Source organism: Halichondria panicea, chromosome 1, assembly GCF_963675165.1.
Source record: "Halichondria panicea chromosome 1, odHalPani1.1, whole genome shotgun sequence".
NCBI classification, from domain to species: Eukaryota; Metazoa; Porifera; class Demospongiae; order Suberitida; family Halichondriidae; genus Halichondria; species Halichondria panicea.
The window spans coordinates 17,017,795-17,040,349 of NC_087377.1; the positions used below are offsets into that span (position 1 = coordinate 17,017,795).

At 40.9% G+C, this 22,555-nt stretch overlaps 2 protein-coding genes and 2 long non-coding RNA genes across 4 annotated transcripts; 2 read left to right on the forward strand and 2 right to left on the reverse strand.

The window, feature by feature from the left end:
• Nucleotides 1–4,246: 4,246 nt before the first annotated feature.
• LOC135352295 (uncharacterized) lies at nucleotides 4,247–11,387 on the reverse strand. Its single transcript, XR_010399730.1, has 5 exons — nucleotides 10,398–11,387; nucleotides 6,493–8,153; nucleotides 5,140–5,208; nucleotides 4,835–4,876; nucleotides 4,247–4,783 (listed from the first exon to the last, which is right to left on the reverse strand). It is a non-coding gene; the product is annotated as an uncharacterized LOC135352295 (long non-coding RNA).
• Nucleotides 11,388–12,307: 920 nt separating this feature from the next.
• LOC135352274 (uncharacterized) lies at nucleotides 12,308–13,700 on the reverse strand. The gene is made up of 3 exons (XR_010399702.1): nucleotides 13,348–13,700; nucleotides 12,759–12,963; nucleotides 12,308–12,541 (listed from the first exon to the last, which is right to left on the reverse strand). It is a non-coding gene; the product is annotated as an uncharacterized LOC135352274 (long non-coding RNA).
• A 1,638-nt stretch (nucleotides 13,701–15,338) lies between these two features.
• On the forward strand, nucleotides 15,339–18,727 carry LOC135352231 (uncharacterized). Its single transcript, XM_064551394.1, has one exon. The coding sequence runs from the start codon at nucleotides 15,441–15,443 to the stop codon at nucleotides 18,699–18,701; it is 3,261 nt and encodes a 1,086-aa protein (XP_064407464.1). The 5' UTR covers nucleotides 15,339–15,440; the 3' UTR covers nucleotides 18,702–18,727.
• Nucleotides 18,728–18,983: 256 nt separating this feature from the next.
• On the forward strand, nucleotides 18,984–22,164 carry LOC135352247 (uncharacterized). The gene is made up of 6 exons (XM_064551429.1): nucleotides 18,984–19,079; nucleotides 19,173–19,418; nucleotides 19,486–20,292; nucleotides 20,370–20,446; nucleotides 20,686–20,760; nucleotides 20,966–22,164. The coding sequence occupies exons 2-6, from the start codon at nucleotides 19,178–19,180 to the stop codon at nucleotides 21,896–21,898; spliced, it is 2,133 nt and encodes a 710-aa protein (XP_064407499.1). The 5' UTR covers nucleotides 18,984–19,079; nucleotides 19,173–19,177; the 3' UTR covers nucleotides 21,899–22,164.
• The last annotated feature ends 391 nt before the right edge of the window (nucleotides 22,165–22,555 follow it).

The window sequence follows — 22,555 nt, forward strand, 5'->3', positions numbered from 1 at the left end:
TCTCCAAGTGGGGGTCCAGCGTAAGCTGGCTTCCAATCTCCCCAGCTGCAGGTCTGTGGGTATGACATGCATTCCCCTTGTGGCCGAAACCCTGGGAGGCTTAGCAGAGGACTTCATCTCAACCATCCGTGATATCGGCCGGTCAATTTGTCTCCGCTCAGGCGCGGACCGAGACTCAGTCACCATTAAACACCTCTTTGGGAGAGTCAGCATAGCCCTTTGGCGAGGGAATGCTTCCATGCTCATTCACAGGTCACCAACTCTATCACCTGTGCTTGATGGGCATACCTAAACTTACTATATGTTTGTTCTTCATATCTTTACCTTACTTAGATTTCGATTTATATCTGTCTACCCGTTTGTACTTACCTTATATCCCGTTGCTACGTTGTTGCCAAGTGCAATATGAAGCATATTGCACTGCTGAAAGTCATATTGCACTGACCGCAAAGTCATATTGCACTGACCGCAAAACGCCCCTCTGGCAATTAGACAGACAATTAAATTAAAATTAAATTAATACGCATGAGAAATAACAAGTATCAAAGTATGTCCAGCCATGCAGGAATGAATGTTCAGCACTGCTGGAGTTTCTTCTTGCAACCGTGCAGGTTTTAAAATTGTCCAAGATTTATTTTGTGGAAGATTCTGTGTTCCTAGATCGACCTAGTCCTCGACATCGTGATGCATGTCAATTCTGCTTCACCGTAGCACTAGAAGTGGCTCTTTTTGCTGGGGGCATGAGCTGTTTTGCAGCAGTGTAGAAGCGAGCTTTCTTGGCTTGGTTATGAGGCCGAGCGTAGACCAGCAGCTAGTATTCACTGAGTAGTGGGGTGGGGCTGTTTCTTTGCAGCAGTAAGTGGGGCGGGGCTGTTTTGCAGCACCAGAAGTGGGGTGGGGCTGTTTTGCAGATTTCAGTTAAAACTCCAACAATTTTGTGTCAAGCCATTCGTCGGTCATGCCAATCTTATACGCTGCAGATACTGGCGTCTAGAAGAGAGAAGAGATGGAGCTGTGTCTAGAGTTGTCTCTGTCTTTTTTTGTGCTGTTTATATTGTGTTACTAGGACAGTGTTATGTTGCTATGCCCTCGGGATATAAACTAGTTATAACACGTGCACTCGGGCTGCATGGCATATTATTGCACTCAGCCCTCGGGGCTGGCGCCCTCGTGCTTCAGTGCAATATATTCCATACATCCCTCGTGCCCGTGTTATAACTATAACTTAACTACTCGTTTCGCCATAAAGGCTAAAAAAAAAAAAAAAAAAAAAAAAAAAAAAAAAAAAAAAAAAAGGTATGTGGACCTCCTTGGAGCACGAGTGCTACTGCAGTTATACATGGTGGCTGGATGTCCCTCTATATCAGAGACTGTTAACTCTCTTTCCTGATGTCATGGTGTTGTGATGATGCAAAAGGTGTAAGCGGCTCAACTTTAAATCATAAGGGTTGATGTACAAACAGACAGTGGAAGCCTTACTCTCAACTCTTCACAAGTGCAGTGCAGTTTATTTTTCCCCTCAATCATCACAACACTGATGTATATACTAGCATTGGTGAATGTGCTATTTGGCTGGTTATTAATCTCCTTGTGGAGGAAATGCAAGTGCCCTGTGAAGAAACCTTTTACAGTAGCTTTCTCAACTGAAGGCAGAGCCTCTAAAATCGGCTCCCTCTCTGACTACACAAGACTGTGGTGATCTGAATGATCCACAGAGGAGAACACTATCATGAGGTGGGTATAAAGTATATTATGTGTGTACAGTATCATCGACTCTCGCTATTCTGGCTCTCTGAAGTACGGCCACCTCAATATACCCGCCATTTGGTTTGGCACGGATTGCTAGCTATAGTTGTTTATACCACACACTTGCCTTGAAATGTATACCTGCCAGTTCTGGCTGCCCCTAACTATATGTGATATATACGTTTTTATTTTTATTACGGCCGGATGTGACGTTTTGGGTGTAGTTTGGCAGACAAGAGCATTATCTTTGCACCGCAAAATCATGCAGTCATTAGATTCGAGGTAGGGTCGTTTTAGCCGCGGCTATTTTCTGAAATGTGGCTACCTCGCTATTCTTGCCAAGCTCCACTGTCTAAGTGTGGCTGGATTAACAATGTATGTGCATGGTATTGCATGCATGTGTGTGTGCAAATTAATAAAGTGTGTTTTATCGTTGTGTTTTCCATTCAGGTTTTTGAGTTGATTGAATCATAGATTGAAGAGTTAGAGGGATAGGAAGCGGAGTGGTGCACGTGATGATTTTACATTGAATCTGCAGTGGAGCCTCGAAAATTATCCGCGTTACTCCCTATGAATGAGGCTATTAAGCACATTTTTGCCGGGTAACTCCCAAAGCTGTGTTTCCCCGAGAAATCATCTCTTTCAGCAACTTATAACACGCCTAGTCCATGAGCCACATGTAGTACTTGCTAATGACTGACCACACCCAGTAAAAAGAGACTTTCCAATAAAGTTATATATGTTCCCAAGGCTGTTTTAGAGCTATTGGAACATGTAACGTGTAAGCGTGCTGGTTATGACTACTACAATAGGTATAGACCTTGAAATATAAGTGAGTTGCACGGACTAAGCACAGTTACTTGTAGTTTATTATGCACTGCATGGGTGTAGAAATAGATATTGTTGTGGTGGCCTCGATTAAACTGCAGCGTATATAGCGCAGATGTTACTCGAGATACCAACCGTTTCCTATCCCTATAACTCTTCAATCTATGATTGAATTAAGCTGTTGAGATGCATGGTAGTGCATGTGCGGCCATTTATAATAATAATGCTGTATCCAGCGTGAGTTTTTAAGCCTTGGCTATTTTCTGAAATAGCAGCTTGCCTGATATAGAGTGGACATGGTCACTATAGGTAAATTGTTGTGTTAAGATCTGTACGCTTATATATAATTATAATTATGCTTCGATCAAGTCCAGCTCATGCAGTAACGATTGGTCTATAGATACAATAATTATATTTAATCTGCTATAATTTATTTATACCTTTTACAGGAAGCTAGAATTATATTAGCTGTTCCTGGTATAACTGCATTGATCACCTAAAAAAAGCTTGCTGAATGGAACCTCATGCACAGACTGTCAGAGCTCACTTCACTTTGCATGGTCCAGTGATAGCTATGCATACACGAGCTGATAGCACCAGATTCTGTGATGGCAGTCCTAAATTTAACTTGGCCATTTTGGTCCACTGCGCATGCACTGTGTAAAAGCTCATAGCCATGGCAGCAGAACCTAATTTCATATACGCACCAGATTCTAAATTGAAGTTGGCCACTTTGGTCCACTGATCCATCAGCAATTATGTATACCAGGTCTAAGATTTGTTGATTCACCTTATAGCTGCTACAATACCATGCATATGCACCCTCAATAGCCTTCACTCCTTATCCAATATGCAACAAGTATCCAATATGAATGGAAGTGTTAGAACTAACGGTTCTTAAGAATTCCAGGTAATAAAGATAGAGAAAGAAAGCAAAGCAAATCTGAGTACCTGAGTTTCTTTAAAGTGGTTTGTCAGATATTATGATACTGTTGCAATTGGTGTATAGGACACTACCAACAAGAAACGATAATCTGTCGTTTAATGCAATTATATATATACACAAGGATAATAATAATCGGCAACTACTAAAGCCGCTATATATAGAAATCCTGGTAAGACTGCAATGTTATGCTATATTTTTAGCTCATAAAATTAATGTTCACTCTGGAATAATAAACTGTATATAGTAACTGAACTCTAAACTCGTTGAACCTATTTACTTATAAATCTTATAAATTATTATTATGTATATTTTATCCTCACGTGATTTTTGTGTTTATGCCATGCTAGCCTCGTTGTTTGCCTAACTGTTATAAAAGCGAAAACTCGGCCTGGGATCGAGGCTAATGCCATGGTAAGACTGCAATGTTATATATTTTTAGCTCATAAAATTAATGTTCACTCTGGAATAATAAACTGTATATAGTAACTGAACTCTAAACTCATTGAACCTATTTACTTATAAATCTTATAAATTATTATTATGTATATTTTATCCTCACGTGATTTTTGTGTTTATGCCATGCTAGCCTTGTTGTTCGCCTAACTGTTATAAAAGCGAAAACTCGGCCTGGGATCGAGGCTATAATGCCATGCATGTGTTTTCTGAAATAAGATTTAATTTGTCACTGGTGTCTCAGAACTAACTATGGTCCTATATAGTTGTCAGCGCATGCTTAAAATTTTCATTGTATTTGTGTCGGCTAATTAACCAATAATACATTGTATTATAGAAAATTCACAGATACCGTATGCCGGTGGAAAATTTCGAGGTGTTTTTTAATTTCGCGTTTTTTGTGGGTGGCTGCATGCAGAACACGAAAATTAGAACCCGTGGAAGGCTTCATATGCGCATGCAAGATAGGTGCCACAACACCCTACTACCCGCGAAATGTTCTAAATATTGAAAATTTTCCACCCGTATGGTACATATAGTATACACATTATAGAGAGCTGCTTCACAAGGAGAGTTGCCATGCAGTTGTGCTGCAGCATGATTATAGTGACCCAGCTAGGGCATGTAACTTCATGGATGATGATTGAATGCCTCAAATTATGAAGGTTTAGCAGGCTGCTGGACCTCTCTGATATTCTAGACCTCTATTTGTAACTCATAATTTATGTTTGAGAAAGGTAGATTCTCTTCATGGCTCTGAGCTGCCAGAAACAACACTCGAATGAACAGGTATACATATACACTCCAGTCCTGTGAGTATAGGAAAGATTACCAAAGACAAAAAGAGGGTTTCAACCTTACCTCACACTATCCAGTCTCCTCCCTTAGTAGAAAAGAGGAGCACTGTTGGGATAGCTGGATATTATCATTGCTCTTGTGCAGAGAAGTATAGACATTCTATAATAATATATGTGTACATGCGATGTAAATTAAATGTGTCGTATTAAACAGGTCATTGTCAATCCCCCTGATGATGGCACCACCAAGTCCTCTAGCTCACATGCACTCTTCACTTCATCCACCATAAGATAATTATACCAATGATGGATCTAGATCTTTCCAAACAAAAATGACTTGATATGATAGAACCACACAACAAATCTGACCTTGACGAGCTTTAATTGTCAAGATTTGTAGCCTCCTCACTTGTTCTTCTGTCTTCAGAATAATGTTTTCTAAATAATTAAGAGCCATTCCAATCGATTAATGATAAACGGGATACTGACTGCTAGTACGATAGTACACGAATATAAATGTGAACAAAAATATCCATTAGTCTAATTTTTAATCTACTTGAATGACTGGCGCATGCATGCGCAGACAACTAGTGCAGGCCTATAGTTGTTCACCTAAACGTTATAAAAGCGAAAACTCGGCCTGGGATCGAGGCTAGCTATAATATAAAGCTACGACAATTCAGATGTAGATTAAATTTGGAATGTACCTTGCCATGTCTTGAACATGCACACGCATACATTGCATGCAAAAATAGTTTTTTTATGCATGAGTCTAATCTATAGCTACACAATTGTATTGGCCGCATCTCCTTTAACACGCAGGAAGAAACATCAATGATCATTAACTCTATCTGCTGCCATTGACTATAAGTTGGACTTACTATTCCTCACGAATACTAAACTATTAATTTTTATCTTTACACTATATACTTGTAATAGTTTATACACTTGTACACCTATCCCTGGTGGTGTGTTAATTGTTATTATTGTTGTAACATGCATGATATTACTACATGTTTTACTTCATTGAAAGATATTTTCCCCGCCTATATAGCATGCAGTATGCAAGGATATCGGGTACACTTACCAGTACTATAGGTTTTGCGTTATTGTTGAGAATTGATTATTTAATAAACTGATTAAATTTGCTGATTATATAAGCATGTACCGCGAACATTTATATGCAAGATTAACGCATGCATGCATGTATGCTGCAGAAAGGCTGCGCTATTCTGCGAAAATTAAATCTGCGAAAACCTTTTTATTAAACAGTCATCGTGCGAAGTTTATGTATACCCACTATATACAATGCTCGTAAAAAATTCATTTTTGGTACATGTATATTGAACTGTAATATGCATGCTAGCTATTCTTTTATGCTCAAGTTAACAGCCTATATTATAATTGCCTCCAAAACACGGCATATAGGCCCCATGTCGTTGCACAAGTAACACAAACTAATAATGGCCATAATTTATGCATATGACCTCTATCTATTAATTCTACAATATATAGGAGATAATATTACCTACCATGCAGTACTTCCGGGCCTACAAAATATGTTTATACTATAATTATGACTCGTATATTGACCTGTACGTATTTCAAAACCTCCCTATTATTCTAGCTCATAAATGTAATAAAAGTGCCTATTATCAGTGCAATCTGTTGAAGGTGTACATGCATGTGCTCCATTTATAGGATGCTTATATACGGTCTCACCAAAGAAAGTTTGGCATTATCAAACTGCCCGTGTTGGTGAATCCTGCTGAGGAGCGTGTTGGTGGCTATCTTGTAGATATTGATTGGCAATATGTCGACTAATCTGCTTCAGCGATTTCTTCACTTCACAACTGGGAGCAGTGTATTGTCTGTCAGCAGTATCATCGTACAATTCAATCGTCTGAGTGGGCCAGGAGGCCCTGTGCGCACAACACATGTGATGCTTTGCTAAAGCTACCAATCTCGTATGCCAATTATAGCGAATTTCACGGAAAGTGGATGGCAATCCTCAACGACAATGACCTTTGTTGCATGGGTAATGAACTGTTTGTAACTTCTTTCTGAATGGACCATGAACTTCTTAATTAAGTATCGTCATTATCATTATGTTACTATTCCCTGAATGGACCTTGAACTTCTTAAGTTTAATTATTTGTGCTGATCACGTCATAATTGTTTTGGCTATATACACAGTAAAAACAGATAATTATGTTATAATAACATAAAACATCTCAAATAAAATGCATCATTTGAAATTATTTTAATGTAGAAATGACATAAATTTCTGTCATTTTAACACTAAAATACGATGATGCATCCCATATAACATATGTGTTTTTGCTGTGCTATACTTAGCTTACTCTCAGTGTCATCCTTCATTTCAATCAATCACCTTCATGGATGTTCATAATAATTATATGATTATCGTCAATTCTAACAATAACTCCCTTTCATTATATAGGTAGTATTGTTTTGGCTTATAGCTATGTACTGCATGCATACTCTCATTAATCATTTTTCATGTTGATAATTATGAGCTTTGTTTACTGAGCATCACAATGGCATGCATCAAAATAATAATTATGTAAGAATAACATCAAAATTGAGTCATCATGGTCATGTTTTATACCGTAATCGTTGACATAAACTGCAAAACTTGTTCATACAAATCAATGCCAAACTCATCAGAAGGTGCTAACGGATTAACAGCTTGCTGTAGGAGAGCAAAATTCTCTGAACTTAGCCTTATTGGCACCTCAGGCACAACTATAGAACGTCCCTGAGACGGGATGGGGCCTTCCATATCAATTCCATATTCTTCCTCCACATTCTCAAAAAAATCCAAAGCTGCGAGTCGTGCTGCAAAAGTAGTGCCCCTGTTGTAAACAACTGGTGTGGAGACTTACGGTGTGCAGTTTGGATTGAGTGATGGTTCCATCCACCAATGAACAGTGCAAGTGCCTGATTAATACGTGGAATGAACACATAATGAAGGGAATACAGATGCGTCTCATTCAAACAGTCTAATAGATCCACTTGTTCCATAAAGTAAAACAGCTTGTAAAAGAGAATAGTCACAGCGGTGCATGTCCCTCCATATAGTCGCTCTATGCGTTGATTATGGACCGAGGCTCCTACAATCACACTCCTCATATCATGTCCTAACATGTGACGTGCGACCAATACATTTTCCCCACCTTGGTCCATTCTTATAATTATACGAGATGGCAGCTGATGCTTTTGAACTGCACACAAAAATAATTCGTACACGGTTGACGATTTATTATTGCCACAACACTTCAAGAAAGTCACCAGCCTACTGCAGCCGTCAATGCAGCCACGAGTGACGATTCTCCATCTAATAAGCTTATGATGTGAATCTGAAACAAGATAATTCAACCATAATTAATTTTAATGTGATGAAAATTAGTCAATACTATAATGAAAGCACCGCAGGTGCTGACGCCTCGATGGAGATGCCAAAGCTACATAACATAAAGCTACTAATAGCTTTTATACACATGATAAACATTTTTGATTTTGCTGCATGCAAACTTAGAGTGGGTAATGATTGACCATGATTATTTAAACAATAAAACAATCGATGCCAAAAGTTCAAGTCTAAAATTAATGGCTGCATCAGCAGAGCCTTGCAGCTCTCTTCTCACTCTTGTAATGCAGCTACCAATAGCTAGCATTCTAGTGCAGAGCTAACTACTAAGTAGAGTAGCAACACTCGGTAAATAAGTTTGGCTACGTGCCCGGCTTCTGAAAAGACTGCAATGGCATTCCAAGTAAGCAAAACTAGGCGTAACTCGAGAACGAAGCATTATTTTGCAAATCCACGAATTAAAATCCAAGTAAACATGACTATAGAAGCCTATAGAAACTCTTACTTGCACTTGATTGCAGTCTACACACACATAGACACACAAACGTATACCTCGCTTGCGCATGCGCACCGAGGCATAATAATGGTCTAACTGGTTTGGGTTTACGGGGCTGCCCAGGGTAATTAAAAGCGTATCACATACGGATCAGTAATTGCACAGGATTCAAACAACAGCTGCGGCTAAAAATATTATTAAAATTGCTGAGAACGGCATCATAAACGATTAGGTTACTCGTATAAGGGATTAAGAACACTCATAACAAACACAGGCAAGGGCCAATTAGAAGCCTTGCCATTGCTTGTTACTCGTACTACTTGATCAGAGGCTGCAGCTATATACGATATTTTGCTAGCAATTAGAATTCGAGAGACCAGAAAGGTGTTCATTTACGTCTACTAACGCTCCAGTAAAATGAGACCGCTTCCTTTTTTGCCTTTGGAAAGGGCTACTTTTAACCGTGCGTAAAGAATCTCACGCACGGAATAACTCTTCTTTGATAAGAATACACAAGTCACAAATTAATACTCGCGCTTATTTATTAATGTTACCATGCAGACTCAATTACAAACACATCTATGGCTGCTTGTCGCGGCTAAATGTTTGGCATCCATCCACGCATTATGTAATTTGTGGTTAGTTCTACGCTGGGACAACTCTTTGATAAGTAGCATACCAGTTCAACAGGAAGTGGTTTAGCAGGTAAGTTCTTTTCACCTGCACAAACTCAAAGTCTACCATGTGAAAGTCTACACTAAAAAGCTGCTACTTAGCTAGCAGCTACTGTAGATACCAGTATCAATATGACTCAGAGGTGATTACGGTTAAAGTTTATTGAGGCTACTATTTGAGAGCGGCTTTTATCGCACTGAAGATGGGGATTAATTTTAGAGGCTACTACTATTTGAGTGTGGGCTTTATACAAGGGCAGATTTTGACGAATATCAAAAGGATGATACCGTATATTTATTCGATCTAAGGTGACACTTTTAAAGCCTAATTTTGGAGGTTGAAAAATTATGTTGAAGTCTTGGTGTTGCATATTTGATCGTTGTTTCTCTATAGAGGCTATATAGTTTGACCTCTATTTAGAATGTGACATACAAAAATATTGTTAACACAGCAGTCGCTACAGTATAGCCGGACCACGAATATTTTACCCAGCGACCTTGACTACCTTTACCTGCAGTGCAAGCAGAAAATAAGATCCACGAATGGACTTCCTCCCGCTCCCCCCCTAAACATCTGCATTCAGGAATATGGAAAGGCAATCTCAAAACCCACTAGAATTTATCCTAGATCGACCTTCGAATGAACACCAGTCATGTCTCTGTTATTAATTATTAAACAGGGTGTTGAAATAATTATGGTGACTTTTAGACCCCCCTTATTTCCACTCGCTACTTCAAAGTCCTGTAAATGACACCCTGCTGACTAAATAACCCGAAATAACCTGCTATACAGTACTTTTAGAGGTTACAAAATTGCATATTATGGAGGGCCGTGCATGTCCCATATTTGGAGGGCTGCTTTACATGGATACCTTTAGCTATTTTCCAACAATCAACATCAAGCTTTTGGGAGACTTAAAGAAGGCCTGTAAGGCCTTAAAGTTATTGCGGGGGACAAGATAATCCCTCTTTCCTATTTTTCCTATAATTATATCTACATGTATATGGTTCCAGTTTTCAATATGCATTTACAAAAACTTGTACAAATAATAATTATACCCACCAATATGCCAGAGGGAGTTTGGACCAGCAACTGAGTAAGGCTGTCGTCGACTAAGACCACCCATCAATCTTGAAGCTGCACTTAATGGGTCAGATGACCTTAGAGAACATCGGACTCTATCCCTTGACATTAATCCCATTCTTCTCAGCCTTCCACATACCATCATAATGACTCTTAACGTCGGGGATTCTGAATGAATTTCCTTGACAATTCTGTTGAGCTCATCATTTGATAAAGTTGTTGCAGAGTCATCCAGCAATTCAAACTCAACTCGTCTTCTGTATACACTAGTAAAACATGTATTACTTATGTTTATCAGTCAAAAACTTAATTATATATGGTCATACAAGACACACCCAGCAGGGCCGCAATTTCAGTCCAGTTAAAATTTAGTGATGATAGGTACACTAGTTGTTCCTTTTCAATTTCAAACTTAGGTCTTCCTCTTCCCAAGATTCTTCTAGCAGCTTGATACTGGAATTTGCTGGTTTCTACATCCAACATCTCTTCATATTGCACCCACTGTCTGTGTACACTTCTCAGGCACTCTAGTAGATGAACCAAATTCGATTGATTACTAGCTCATCTTCTTCTCCAACTTCAGAACCCCCTTGCAGCATTTGATCAGATAGTTGCATGCAAGTACTCAGACAAACTTCTAGTCTTGACAAAACATAGTCACAAAATTCTCGATTCGCTATTCATGTTGATGTTCTGTGTTCTCTAGGAATCTACTGACATCAATAAAGTATTGACTCCATGCTCCAAACAATTCATCCTGCTCAGCCATTCTAGCTAGCTAGCTTGTTATGAAAGCTAAGGCAGCAAGGTTGCTTATGCGCATGCGCATATGAAAAGGTTATAAGGTCACGTACGTCATGCTATAAGGTTACGTACGCCACGTTATAAGGTCACGTACGTCATGCTGTATGCCACGTTATAAGGTCACGTACGTCATGTTATAACATTCAAACGTCATAACGCCATCATTTCTTTATGTTACAAACCGCTTGCCATAAGCCCGACCGTCCCTAACGAGGTTTCAAACCTACGTCAGGATCAGAGGAGGCTGGAACCACTTGACCTTAGCTAATTAAGGTCACTAATTGGATTTATCCAAACTTCTCTTGCAGACTACTTCAAGCCTAGTTTTTAGTGTCTATCAGTTTAAAACGTTATTTTTCAGGGGGGGTCAAATTTTATTTTCGCCAATTTGGCTCAGAAGCAGAGATACAATCAAAAGTATTGCTCTTGCACTAGCCTCGATAGCAGGAGCGGTTTGTTCTCTAGGTCACTGCATAGCGGGCTTTGAGACTTGTATTTCTGCTTCTGAGCAAAATTGGTGAAAGTAAATTTGACCCCCCCTGAAAAATAACGTTTTAAACTGATAGACACTAAAAACTAGGCTTGAAGTAGTCTGCAAGTAGCCTCTATCCCAGCACCTCTCACTAGAGGGCCTGGTAACCACTGTTTGCGCGTGGGTGGATTCAATAGTAAATTTGTTAGTAAAACTCTTTGTAATTTATCAATTAACCTTTTGTACTATGGTCACCCACGTGGTTGATTAAACTATTTAGTGTCAAGAGAGAGAAATCAAACCCATCAAGGATACTAGCAGTCAAACCGCAATGGTTCCAGCGCATGCTCCTACGTGGAGTTTTATTTTCTCATGAATATATTAATGAGCTATTCGCAATTGCTTGCGCAAAAGTAGCATTTTTTTTATAACCCTCTTCCCTTTGCAGTTTGTTTCCTGCTTCCTGCACCAATCGATTACACATGGCAGGAACTAAATATAGCCACAAAGCAGTCACGTGGCTTAGAAACTTCAACACAAACAAATTTAGACAAATTTACATGCCACAGCAAACTGAACTGACAAATTGTTGCAAAAGTATATAAGATGAATTTGAACATGTTCAGTGCTATCTTATAGGATTGTTGAACATTTATATGTAATTGTTTTTCGTGTCGATCCATTGAGAGTCGAGAAATGCATCGTTGAAAATGCTGTATAAAAAACCACAAAATAGTACTAGTTGGAGAGATGTGAGCACACAATAAGCCACATTTTGTGTATTACATCCAACAGATGTCCTCCTCAATACATTCTAAGCATCGTCCAAATCAGTCGTACTTGTATTCTGTGGTACGAAAAATATGCTATTATTACAGGTCAAATATTTTTTAATCAGGAATTGCCTAAACAGACCACTGTATATGCTTACCCCACTGTAGAGAAGCTCAGCTAACCTACCCAGCTTATTTAGTATACCTAGCAAGTGAAATAAACCTGTAATGTTACTCATAAATTATTCCTGAACATCCAACATTAACGAGCAACAGGTTAATTAATCTCACCGTTATTTGCCACGTAACAGCGAGTTTTTAAATGTTAGCAGCAGTGGGATACAGCCATTATTACTGTGGCTGTGGACCAGGGTGTACTTCTGGTCCATTTGCAGAGAGATTGCTGAAACGAAAGAGCCGGAAATTGAATTGGACTCAGACAGTGAAGACCAGTGACAGTGACAAGGAGAATATAGAGACAAAAGTCATCAATGGCCTGGAGTAAAAGACGAATTGATAGATATGCAAACATGACTGAACATTTAACCATAGATAGTGTTTTAACTATGCTCTTTGTATTGTTTACACACTATTTATGATATATTCACATGTAGTGCCATCTACAAAAGTCAACTGACAAATTGTTGCAAAGAGAATACACTTACAAAACTCTGCATACACTTAGCTTAATAACATTGGAACAGACTTATATAGTTAGAAGTTGTGTCCCACCCGTAACAGACTAGCTACTCCATGTAAAAGCCCAAAATCATGTTTACAGGAATGGCAATTTTGGCTACATTACTCAACAAAACTTGCTTCAACTTGAAGTATACGCCTAATTTCAAACATATACTACAAAACCAACTTCTGTACTTACCTTCTGAGCTTTGAACAGCTTCTAACAGTGGTCTGGGTCTATGCTACACAGCTCTAACTACAGGCAGCTACTCACACAATGGCACCAGCTATTTGCTTCCGGACACTCCCACTTCCTGGAAAATAAACTTCTCGCATTTATTCCAGTTGCTGTTCGACTGCTAGTACCTAGCTAGCTATGAGATGTTCATCTAGCCTTGTTTTTGAAGCTTGATCTTGGCATCTTCAAACATACTATACTATCTACGAGGGGTCCGACACTCTGTGAAATCTTGTACACCTACTTTTGAAATCTTTTGAAATCTCATAAAATCTCATGAAATCCCGAAATCTTGAAATCTCTGAAATCCCACCTTTGACCTCATTTTCCGTAATCTTATTGTAATCTCAGTGTCATGCTTGACTAGATGGGCGTGGCCTGCCTACAAAAAGGGGACGGGCACGCCCATCTATGCCTTCATGACCGAGGTGCATGACTAACTATAGCCTCGATCCCAGGCCGATCCGTCTCTAATTGAACGCTAGGTCGCCTCGAGGAGGCGACCTAGCGTTCAATTAGAGACGGATCGGCCTGGGATGGAGCCTTGAGCTGAGAAGGAGGCTAGCCTTACAGTAGCCTTGACCCCAGGCCGATCTGTCTCCAATTGAACGCTAGGTCGCCTACTAGGCCTGGTATTGATTGTATTTGGGCGTGATCTGGGCGTGGTTTTTTAATACATTGACTTGTGGTACAACAAAAAATGAATCCTCCAACAGTGGTCTTCAACAACAGCCTCTGGGGCAGTATACAGCAGGAAATACTTCCCAGAAGACACTTCTTTGGCAGTGGCAACCAAATCTTTGTCAATTCCTTTATTGCTACTGAGGATGGCAGCAGAAACACCTCTATTGTTTAGACTCCTGATCTGGTCAATCGTGAGTCTCATGATGAGAGATACAAGGGAAGAGACAATTAACAAGAACAACACTTTTGTCAACAGGAGGAGCCTTGGTCCTACCTAGCTTGTAGTCCATTAAAAAGGGTAGCAACTGATATAGCAGAGAGACTTGCCATACCCCGTTGGGAACCAGATAAACACGTCCTTTCCCTCAAACAGGAGCTTGAGAGCCTGGGCCTGTTCTGCCATGAGAGTGAGGCCATCTTGCTTCAAACAAGACAACGCGTTGCATGCCATAGCTAGCTAGCTATAAATTGAGAACATGACACGGAGCTAAATTACTGTAACTTTTACGGGAGTAAAATGCCTCTACGTACACCTTTAGTATTACAGAAAAAAAGCAGGAAACAAAATGTAAAGAATAATCTCTGCTTTTGTTTCCTGTTCCTGCCACGCCCAGATACAATCAATACCAGGCCGTATTTTTCAACTTCGTTCTATTAAAAAAAAATCGGCCTGGGACCGAGGCTAGCCTTACAGTAGAACCTCGATTATCCGGACACCTTGGTTCCAGAAGCAGGCCGGATAAGTGAATACGCCGGATAATCGAATAGATAAACCACGCCTTGATCCACCCACTTTATTGATAAACAGCAGTGCCGCATGGTTGTCTGCGCATGCGCAGAAGATAAGCAGGCATCATGTCTCACGCTTACAATGAGAACCGGCTGGTATTCGACGGTAAAGCCAAGACTGACTGACTGAACTGAGAGAGATTCTGAGAGGCAATTCTGAGAGGTACTGAACTGAGAGAGATTGGGTGTGCTGTGAGAGGCTGTGAGACTGTGAGAGACTACTTACTGAATCGACCCTGAATTTTTATTTTGACTTTTTTTTATTTTGACTTTTTTTATTTTGAGAGGTACTGTTATTATTGAACTGAGAGAGACTGGGTGTGCTGTGAGTGCTGAGAGAGCTGAGAGAGATTGTGATTGACTGTATACAGAGAGTGAGTTGAGTGGGTGAATCTAAAGAGGACGATTTTCCTTTCAAATTTTTATTTTATTTATTTTTATTTTATTTATTTTATTTATTATTTATTTTATTTTGGCCACTCAAAAGAGTGAACAGCACTTACTATAGCAAAAAATTGACTGACTAACTGAAGGAGCTCATACTAATTCTGAAGCAACGTACTAGATTCTAGTGAAGTGATATGGTGAACTGCTGTAGGTGTAACAGAACTGGGCGATGTGGAAATTGTGCCTGTGTAAAGGCAAAAAAAAGTTGCCTAAATTGCCTCCCGAGCCGCCTAGGCTCTTGCCAGAATGCTGCACACCCTACTGGTATCACCCCTACTACCACCACTACTGCTCATGATCAAACACCAAGTACTACTCCGACAGATGAGTCTACCACCACTACCGCTCATGATCAAACACCAAGTACTACTCCGACAGATGAGGATCTAACTGCTCCAGATACCTCCGATTCGGAGCCTGAGCAAGACCCGACCCAACCCACCTCAACAGCAACTGACTCCCAAAATGTCAGTCAACATGAAGTAGAGCCACTACCTTGCTATACACCCATCTCAGAACCAAATTTTGTGTGGGGATGTGAAGATAGCCAGAATTTCAAGGGTGATCTAAATAGAATTTATGATGAAGCTGTCCACTGGAGGAGAAACCTCTTCAAAGTACCATCAGGAAAACCAGGAAAATCCTTTGTCCGTGAGCTGACCCGCCTGTTTAGGGCTTATGCAGAGGGCTCAGCACTTGAAGGTGTTGCTTTGAAAGCTGCAATGACTATGCCAGCATTACTGCTCCAGAAACCCAGCTCAAAGTCTAAAGCGAAAGAACATGCCTCACACCTTGAACGTCGACTAAAACTCTGGTCTGAAGGACAGCTTGTCAACTTGCTATATGAGGGTAGATCTATTCAAAAACAGCTCCACAGAAACCAGCCCCCTCAGCAAAACCAAGACCAAGAAGATAGAATGGCAAAAAAGTTTGTCAAGCTAATGAGTGAGGGCAAAGTACGTGCAGCGATGAGGCTTATCACAAACACAGGCAGCACAGGCTTACTCAATCTGGAAAATCCAGCAAGCCCGAATGACCCTAACAGCACAAAGACAGTTCGAGATGTACTTGTGGAAAAACACCCACAAAAACAGCCCCCCAAGATCACCTCTATCACGGAACAAGACTACACTGTAGAAGACCCACACCCGATTGTTTTTGAGGAAATAAACGGCCCTTTGATTCGGGACACTGTTCTGAGAATGGACGGTGCAGCAGGACCCTCGGGCCTTGATGCTGCTTCGTGGAAACGGCTGTGTACCTCTTTTAAAGGTGCATCAAACGACCTATGTGAAGCACTGGCGGCCACAGCCAGAAGAATCTGTACTACTTTAGTAGACCCATCCGGTTTGACTGCTTTTGTTGCATGTCGCCTCATTGCTCTAGACAAATGCCCGGGTGTGAGGCCAATTGGCATTGGGGAAGTCTCTAAAAGAATCATCAACAGAGCCATAGCAAGAGTGCTAAATGAGGACATCCAGCAAGCTGCCGGACCCCTGCAGGTGTGTGCTGGCCATCGCTCGGGCTGTGAAGCAGCAGTCCATGCGATGAGGCAGGTCCTTGAAGACTCAGAAACTGAAGCCATCCTTATGGTGGATGCGACAAATGCTTTCAACTCCCTCAACAGACAAACTGCCCTCAGAAATATTCATAAACTCTGCCCGCCACTATCCAAAGTCCTTATCAATACCTACAGAGAAGATATTAATTTGTTTATTGGTGGAGAAACATTACTATCACAAGAGGGCACGACCCAAGGAGACCCACTGGCAATGGCAATGTACGCCATAGCCACCAACCCTATTATCAATAAGCTAAGTAAGGAACACACCAAACAAGTATGGTTTGCAGATGATGCCTCAGCATCTGGTGACCTCCACAGCCTAAGAAAATGGTGGGATACTCTTAACAACATCGGCCCAGACTATGGATATTATCCAAATGCATCCAAAACGTGGCTTGTGGTGAAAAATGGATGCCAAATTAAAGCAAATGAAATGTTTGGAAACACGGAAGTCGGTATATCTGAGGGAGGCCAGAGATACCTAGGCTCAGCAATCGGAAAGCAGTCCTTCCTGGATACTTACGTCCAACAGAAGGTTGACACCTGGGTAGAAGAACTGAAAAGCCTCTCTTCAATAGCCACCACCCAACCTCACAGTGCTTTCGCTGCTTTCACACATGGTTTCGCTAGTAAATGGACATATTTGGCTCGAACCACCCCAGGCATTGCTAACCTCCTTAAGCCACTAGAAGAAACAATAAGGACAGTCTTTTTGCCAAAATTGACTGGACAGAATGCCTTTGGTGATCTGGAAAGACAGATAATGGCACTCCCAGCCCGCCATGGGGGACTTGGTATAGCAAACCCGTGTGAAACAAGCCCTGGTCAGTTCACGATGAGCATGTCAATCTCAGCACCACTAGTCAGCCTGATACTTGACCAATCCGATATATATGAACCTACAATGAAGCAAGAGCAAGCCAGACTGAGGAACAATGCCAAAAAATTCCGCCGACAGATGGAAGCCAGGACAGCAAGTGAGCTAAATGAAGAACTACCAAACAATTTGAAAAAAATGGTTGGAATATGGTCAGAGAAAGGTACCTCAAGCTGGATAACAGCGCTGCCTATTGCAGAGCATGGTTTCATGCTACACAAGGGAGCCTTCAGAGATGCTCTTTGCCTCAGGTACGGCTGGCGGCCTCAGAACCTACCCTCTCACTGTGTCTGTGGACTTCACTTCACAGTAGAGCATGCACTCAGCTGCTCTAGGGGAGGATTTCCAACAATAAGACATAATGAAATACGCAACATCACAGCAAATCTTATGAGCGAAGTATGTCCAGATGTGGGTATTGAACCAACCTTACAGCCTGTGACGGAAGAGCAGTTCCAACTTAGGACAACCAACCGGGAGGATGGGGCTCGCCTTGATGTTGTGGCCCAGAGCTTCTGGAGCAACGATAGACAGAGTGCATTTTTTGATGTCAGGGTCTTCAACCCGTACGCACCTACCTATCGCCGCTCCACCATGGCCCAGAGCTACAGAAGAAACGAGATGGAGAAGAAGAGAGCATATGAACAGCGTGTAAGAGAAGTCGAACATGGATCGTTTACGCCTTTGGTTTTCTCTGCTGCTGGAGGTATGGGTCCGGCTGCAGATATTGTCTACAAGAAACTAGCTTCAATGCTGGCAGAGAAACAGGACAAAACATACAGCACAACTCTGAATTGGATGAGATGTAGGCTAAATTTCTCCCTCACTTTAAGATCAGAGATTATGTGCATCAGAGGCTCTAGGAAGTCATTCACCACCACCACACCATGGAAGGCCTTAGACACTGGCACTATTGACCTAGCAACTCAAGAAGGCCGGGTGCTATCGGTCTGAAACATGTGTTTTCACCCAGGAACTTTATAAAAATTAATTATGTCACATGTTTTTGTTGTTTTTTCTTGGTTTGTTTTTTTGTTTTGTCTTTTGTCTTTTATCTTCTCACTTGCAATAAGTATTATAATTAGAAGAAAAAAAAAAAAAAAAAAAAAAGTATCCATGGTAACAGCTGCAACGCACATGCGCGTTTGAGAGACACGCCCATTTTCTGATCTGATAACAAGAAAACTGCCAAGCGGGATAATCGAGGTTCTACTGTACTTCAAAACGTGATTTGCTGATTCAAATATCCATACAGAAAAGGGGGCGTATATCTCGGTACATGTATTGTTTTTCTACTTGCTGTGATCTGAATAAAGTCTCTGGATTTAATCAGTGAGTAGTGCAGACAGCACTGATTTAGTGATTACAATGTACATGATTTAGATGCAGTTTTTGGCTCTATACATTCGTACTTATCTTTTACAGAGAAGATGTCTGACTATCTCACAATAGCAGATCTAAAGAGATTGTACCTCGTCACGTTTGATGCTCGAATTAAGTGGCGAAACATCTTGCTTATTCTTGACATACCCTCTGATACCATCGACAGCATTGGGAGAGATTGCTGGGAAGATGTTGTCAAAGCTTTGTCAAGTCCTATCGTGGGTGAAGTTCACATAGCCAAGACCATCGAGAAAGATCATCCTAGTGCAAGCAATCCTAAATTACAGGGTAAGTACCAATGGCACATTATTACATGATTAGACATTTCAACCCTCATGCACACAATATTCTACAGTTGACCAAAACCGCCAGAAGATCAACGATGATTTGACTGTTTTCCTAGACGAACCTCTCGGTAAAGGTGCATTTGGAGCAGTCTTCAAAGGCAGTTACAGGGGCGAGATATGTGCAGTCAAAGTGCTGCTTCACGATGCTATGGAGATGCAGGCAAGTATTCCAGTCGGCAAAAACGAAGAAGCTAGCGATGCAATTGATCGTGAAAGTGATTTTCTCAAGTCATTCCAGCACCCAAACGTTGTTCAGTTTTTGTCGACTGCCAAGCACCCCAAATCAGGAAGTACAATCCTTGTTGTTGAGCTGATGAATTGCAGTCTGAGATCCTATTTTTCTAGCCTTGATGAAGAGTCCCTCACTAGCGAATGTGAAATTAGCCTTTCCAAAGACATAGCTTGTGGTATGGCCTACATTCACAGCAAGCAGATTATCCATCGTGACCTCTGTGGTGATAACGTCTTACTGAAGCTTGCACGACCAGTGCCTGTCGCAAAGATATCCGACTTTGGCATGTCACGGCTATACGATCCCTCAGAGCTTAGCCACACCCTCACAGCCATTGGTCACCGTATGGGGTATCTACCTCCTGAGGCTATTCGATTGGACAAGGATAATTACGATAATAGCTTGGATGTGTTCTCTCTTGGGGCGATTATGATGCAGATTGTTTGCAAGCTGAAGACGATCAAATCTGTGGAAGATCGATCATTCCATGTTGCCCAGATCCCTCACACACACAGGTTGAGGAAGCTTATCGACAGTTGTTTGCAAGAAAACATGAGGAGGAGACCATCTGCCAGGGACATCTGTGAGTCAGTGTGTTTTACGTTTTCCTAACCCTAACGAAAAAATCATAATGTTGGTATCGATTTTCTTTTACTTTAGATGCTGACCTGACAAGAGGCTCAGACCCAGTGGAGGCAACAAAGAGGGAGGCAAAGGACCCTCAACTAGTCAAGAAGGTGCGTACATGTAGTGTGATAATGAGATTCCCACAGCAACAATAGTATTGTACCTTAACATGCATGGATGCTGTCTCATGTGTTAAGCCGTAACTACACATCCGTTTGAGTGTGCCTATAATTATGTACTTCCTTTAGCAGAAATTGTTGCTTGTTCTCGTTCTGTTGTAGAATTTCCACTAATGATATTCACGTCTGTGTTTTAATTCAAAGATTTCCACCAACGTTCCTCTGTACAGGCACACAGTGAACAGATTAGGCACAAAGATCCTGAGCTGGTCAGGAGAGGCGTCATCATTCAACAGCAGAGACAGGTGAGACAAAATGCACCATTATATTATTGCAGAGCTTAAGTAGAAGCTTTGATCTCTTATAATCGTACTGTACATTCTATTAGACTGGTGGGCTTGGCCTCTTAAGCTAATGAGAGAAAGTGATTTAGTGTGCATGCAATTAATGCTACAAGTAACACTTGCTTGTTAGTAGACACTATCCTAATTACACTCATTCATTATTCAGGGTCCCCCTCCCAGAGAGTTGAGACCTCCACTCACTCTGGAATGGAGAAAAGGAAAAGACATGCCAATCAAGATGGGCTACTCGGTACAGAGTGTTGTTATCGGTGACACGGTGTATGTTGGTGGAGGTGATGCAGGCGATGATCGTAATAGCTGTACAGTGATGAAGCTCGAGCAAGATCAATGGACCGAACTACCAGAGTACATTGCCTACTGGTTCGCTATGACATCACTCGCTAATCGACTAGTGCTGGTGGGAGGAGGAATTGATCCAAAAAACAAGAAACGCACCGATGAGCTTGCAGTGTTTGAGTCAGGGGAATGGATTCACCCGTACCCACCTATGAACATTGCTCGTTCTTCCTCAACAGCTGTCTCCTTCAACAACCACATCATTGTAGCTGGTGGGCGTGATGATGAAGGACATGCCCTCTCCTCTGTGGAGGTGTTGGATGTGGCATCAAGAAGATGGTGCATTGCTCAGTCACTACCTAACCCACGATCAGAACTGAAATCAACTCTCATAGGAAACACCCTCTACCTAATGGGAGGGTACGATCACAATGGGAGTGCAACCACAACAGTGCATCACGTCGACCTCGATGAACTAATTGCAAAAGCCCCTTCCCACCAGGACACATCCACTCTCTGGCAGACCTTACAGGAAGTACCACTCGTGTGGTCAGCTCCTCTCAGTATTGGGAAGTCACTATTAGCCGTTGGTGGAGCGGACGACAGAGCCAACCTAAGTTCATTGATCCACCTCTACCAGCCTGACACCAGGAGGTGGGTGAAAGTGGGAGACCTGCCTACTGCACGATATTGCTGCACATGCTCAGTACTTCCTAGTGGAGAGGTCATTGTAGCCGGAGGACAGACAAATTCACATACTAATGTTATTACTCAAACCGTGGATTTCTTCTCTATAAAATAATGATTAGTTAGTGTTTCTCTTTGTAGTGTTAATGATCTTGATATTTTTTATCTGTGAGAAAGCTTTTCTATTTGTTAAGTTGCAACAGAATTTCATCGTAGTTAATATGAAGTGGCATGTAGACATGCAGACAAAACGGTTTACAAACTGTTGATTTCTTCTCTATAAGTGCTAATTAGTTAATTATTTTGTTAATTGCTTCTCTTTATATTTGTGCGATGAGTTTATAACGATATTGATATTCTTTTATCATGTTGAGAAATTAAGTTGCAACAGAATTTTATCGCATATATTATTATGATGACATGAAGTGGTACATACATAATTACATTGGCAGAAAATAGTACAAAAACAGACAAAATAATATTTAACAGTCTTATAACAAGTTCAGGTTCATAACAAGTTCAGGTCCTTAGTTGAGGTCTTGTAAGAAGTGTACAATAGTATGTATGATCTGGCTAAGCAAGTAACGTGAGTAATAAAATAAAACTAGACTATAGGCTGAAACTTTTGAGAAAAGAGTTTTAGTAGAATCATAGACACGTACTTTATTGCACTATATAATTATACTTCCAGTGAAACAGTAAAACAGTAGCTGTACTCTATAATTTTTAGATCCCACTTGAGTGTATTTAGCAGGGAACTATGAGCTATAGT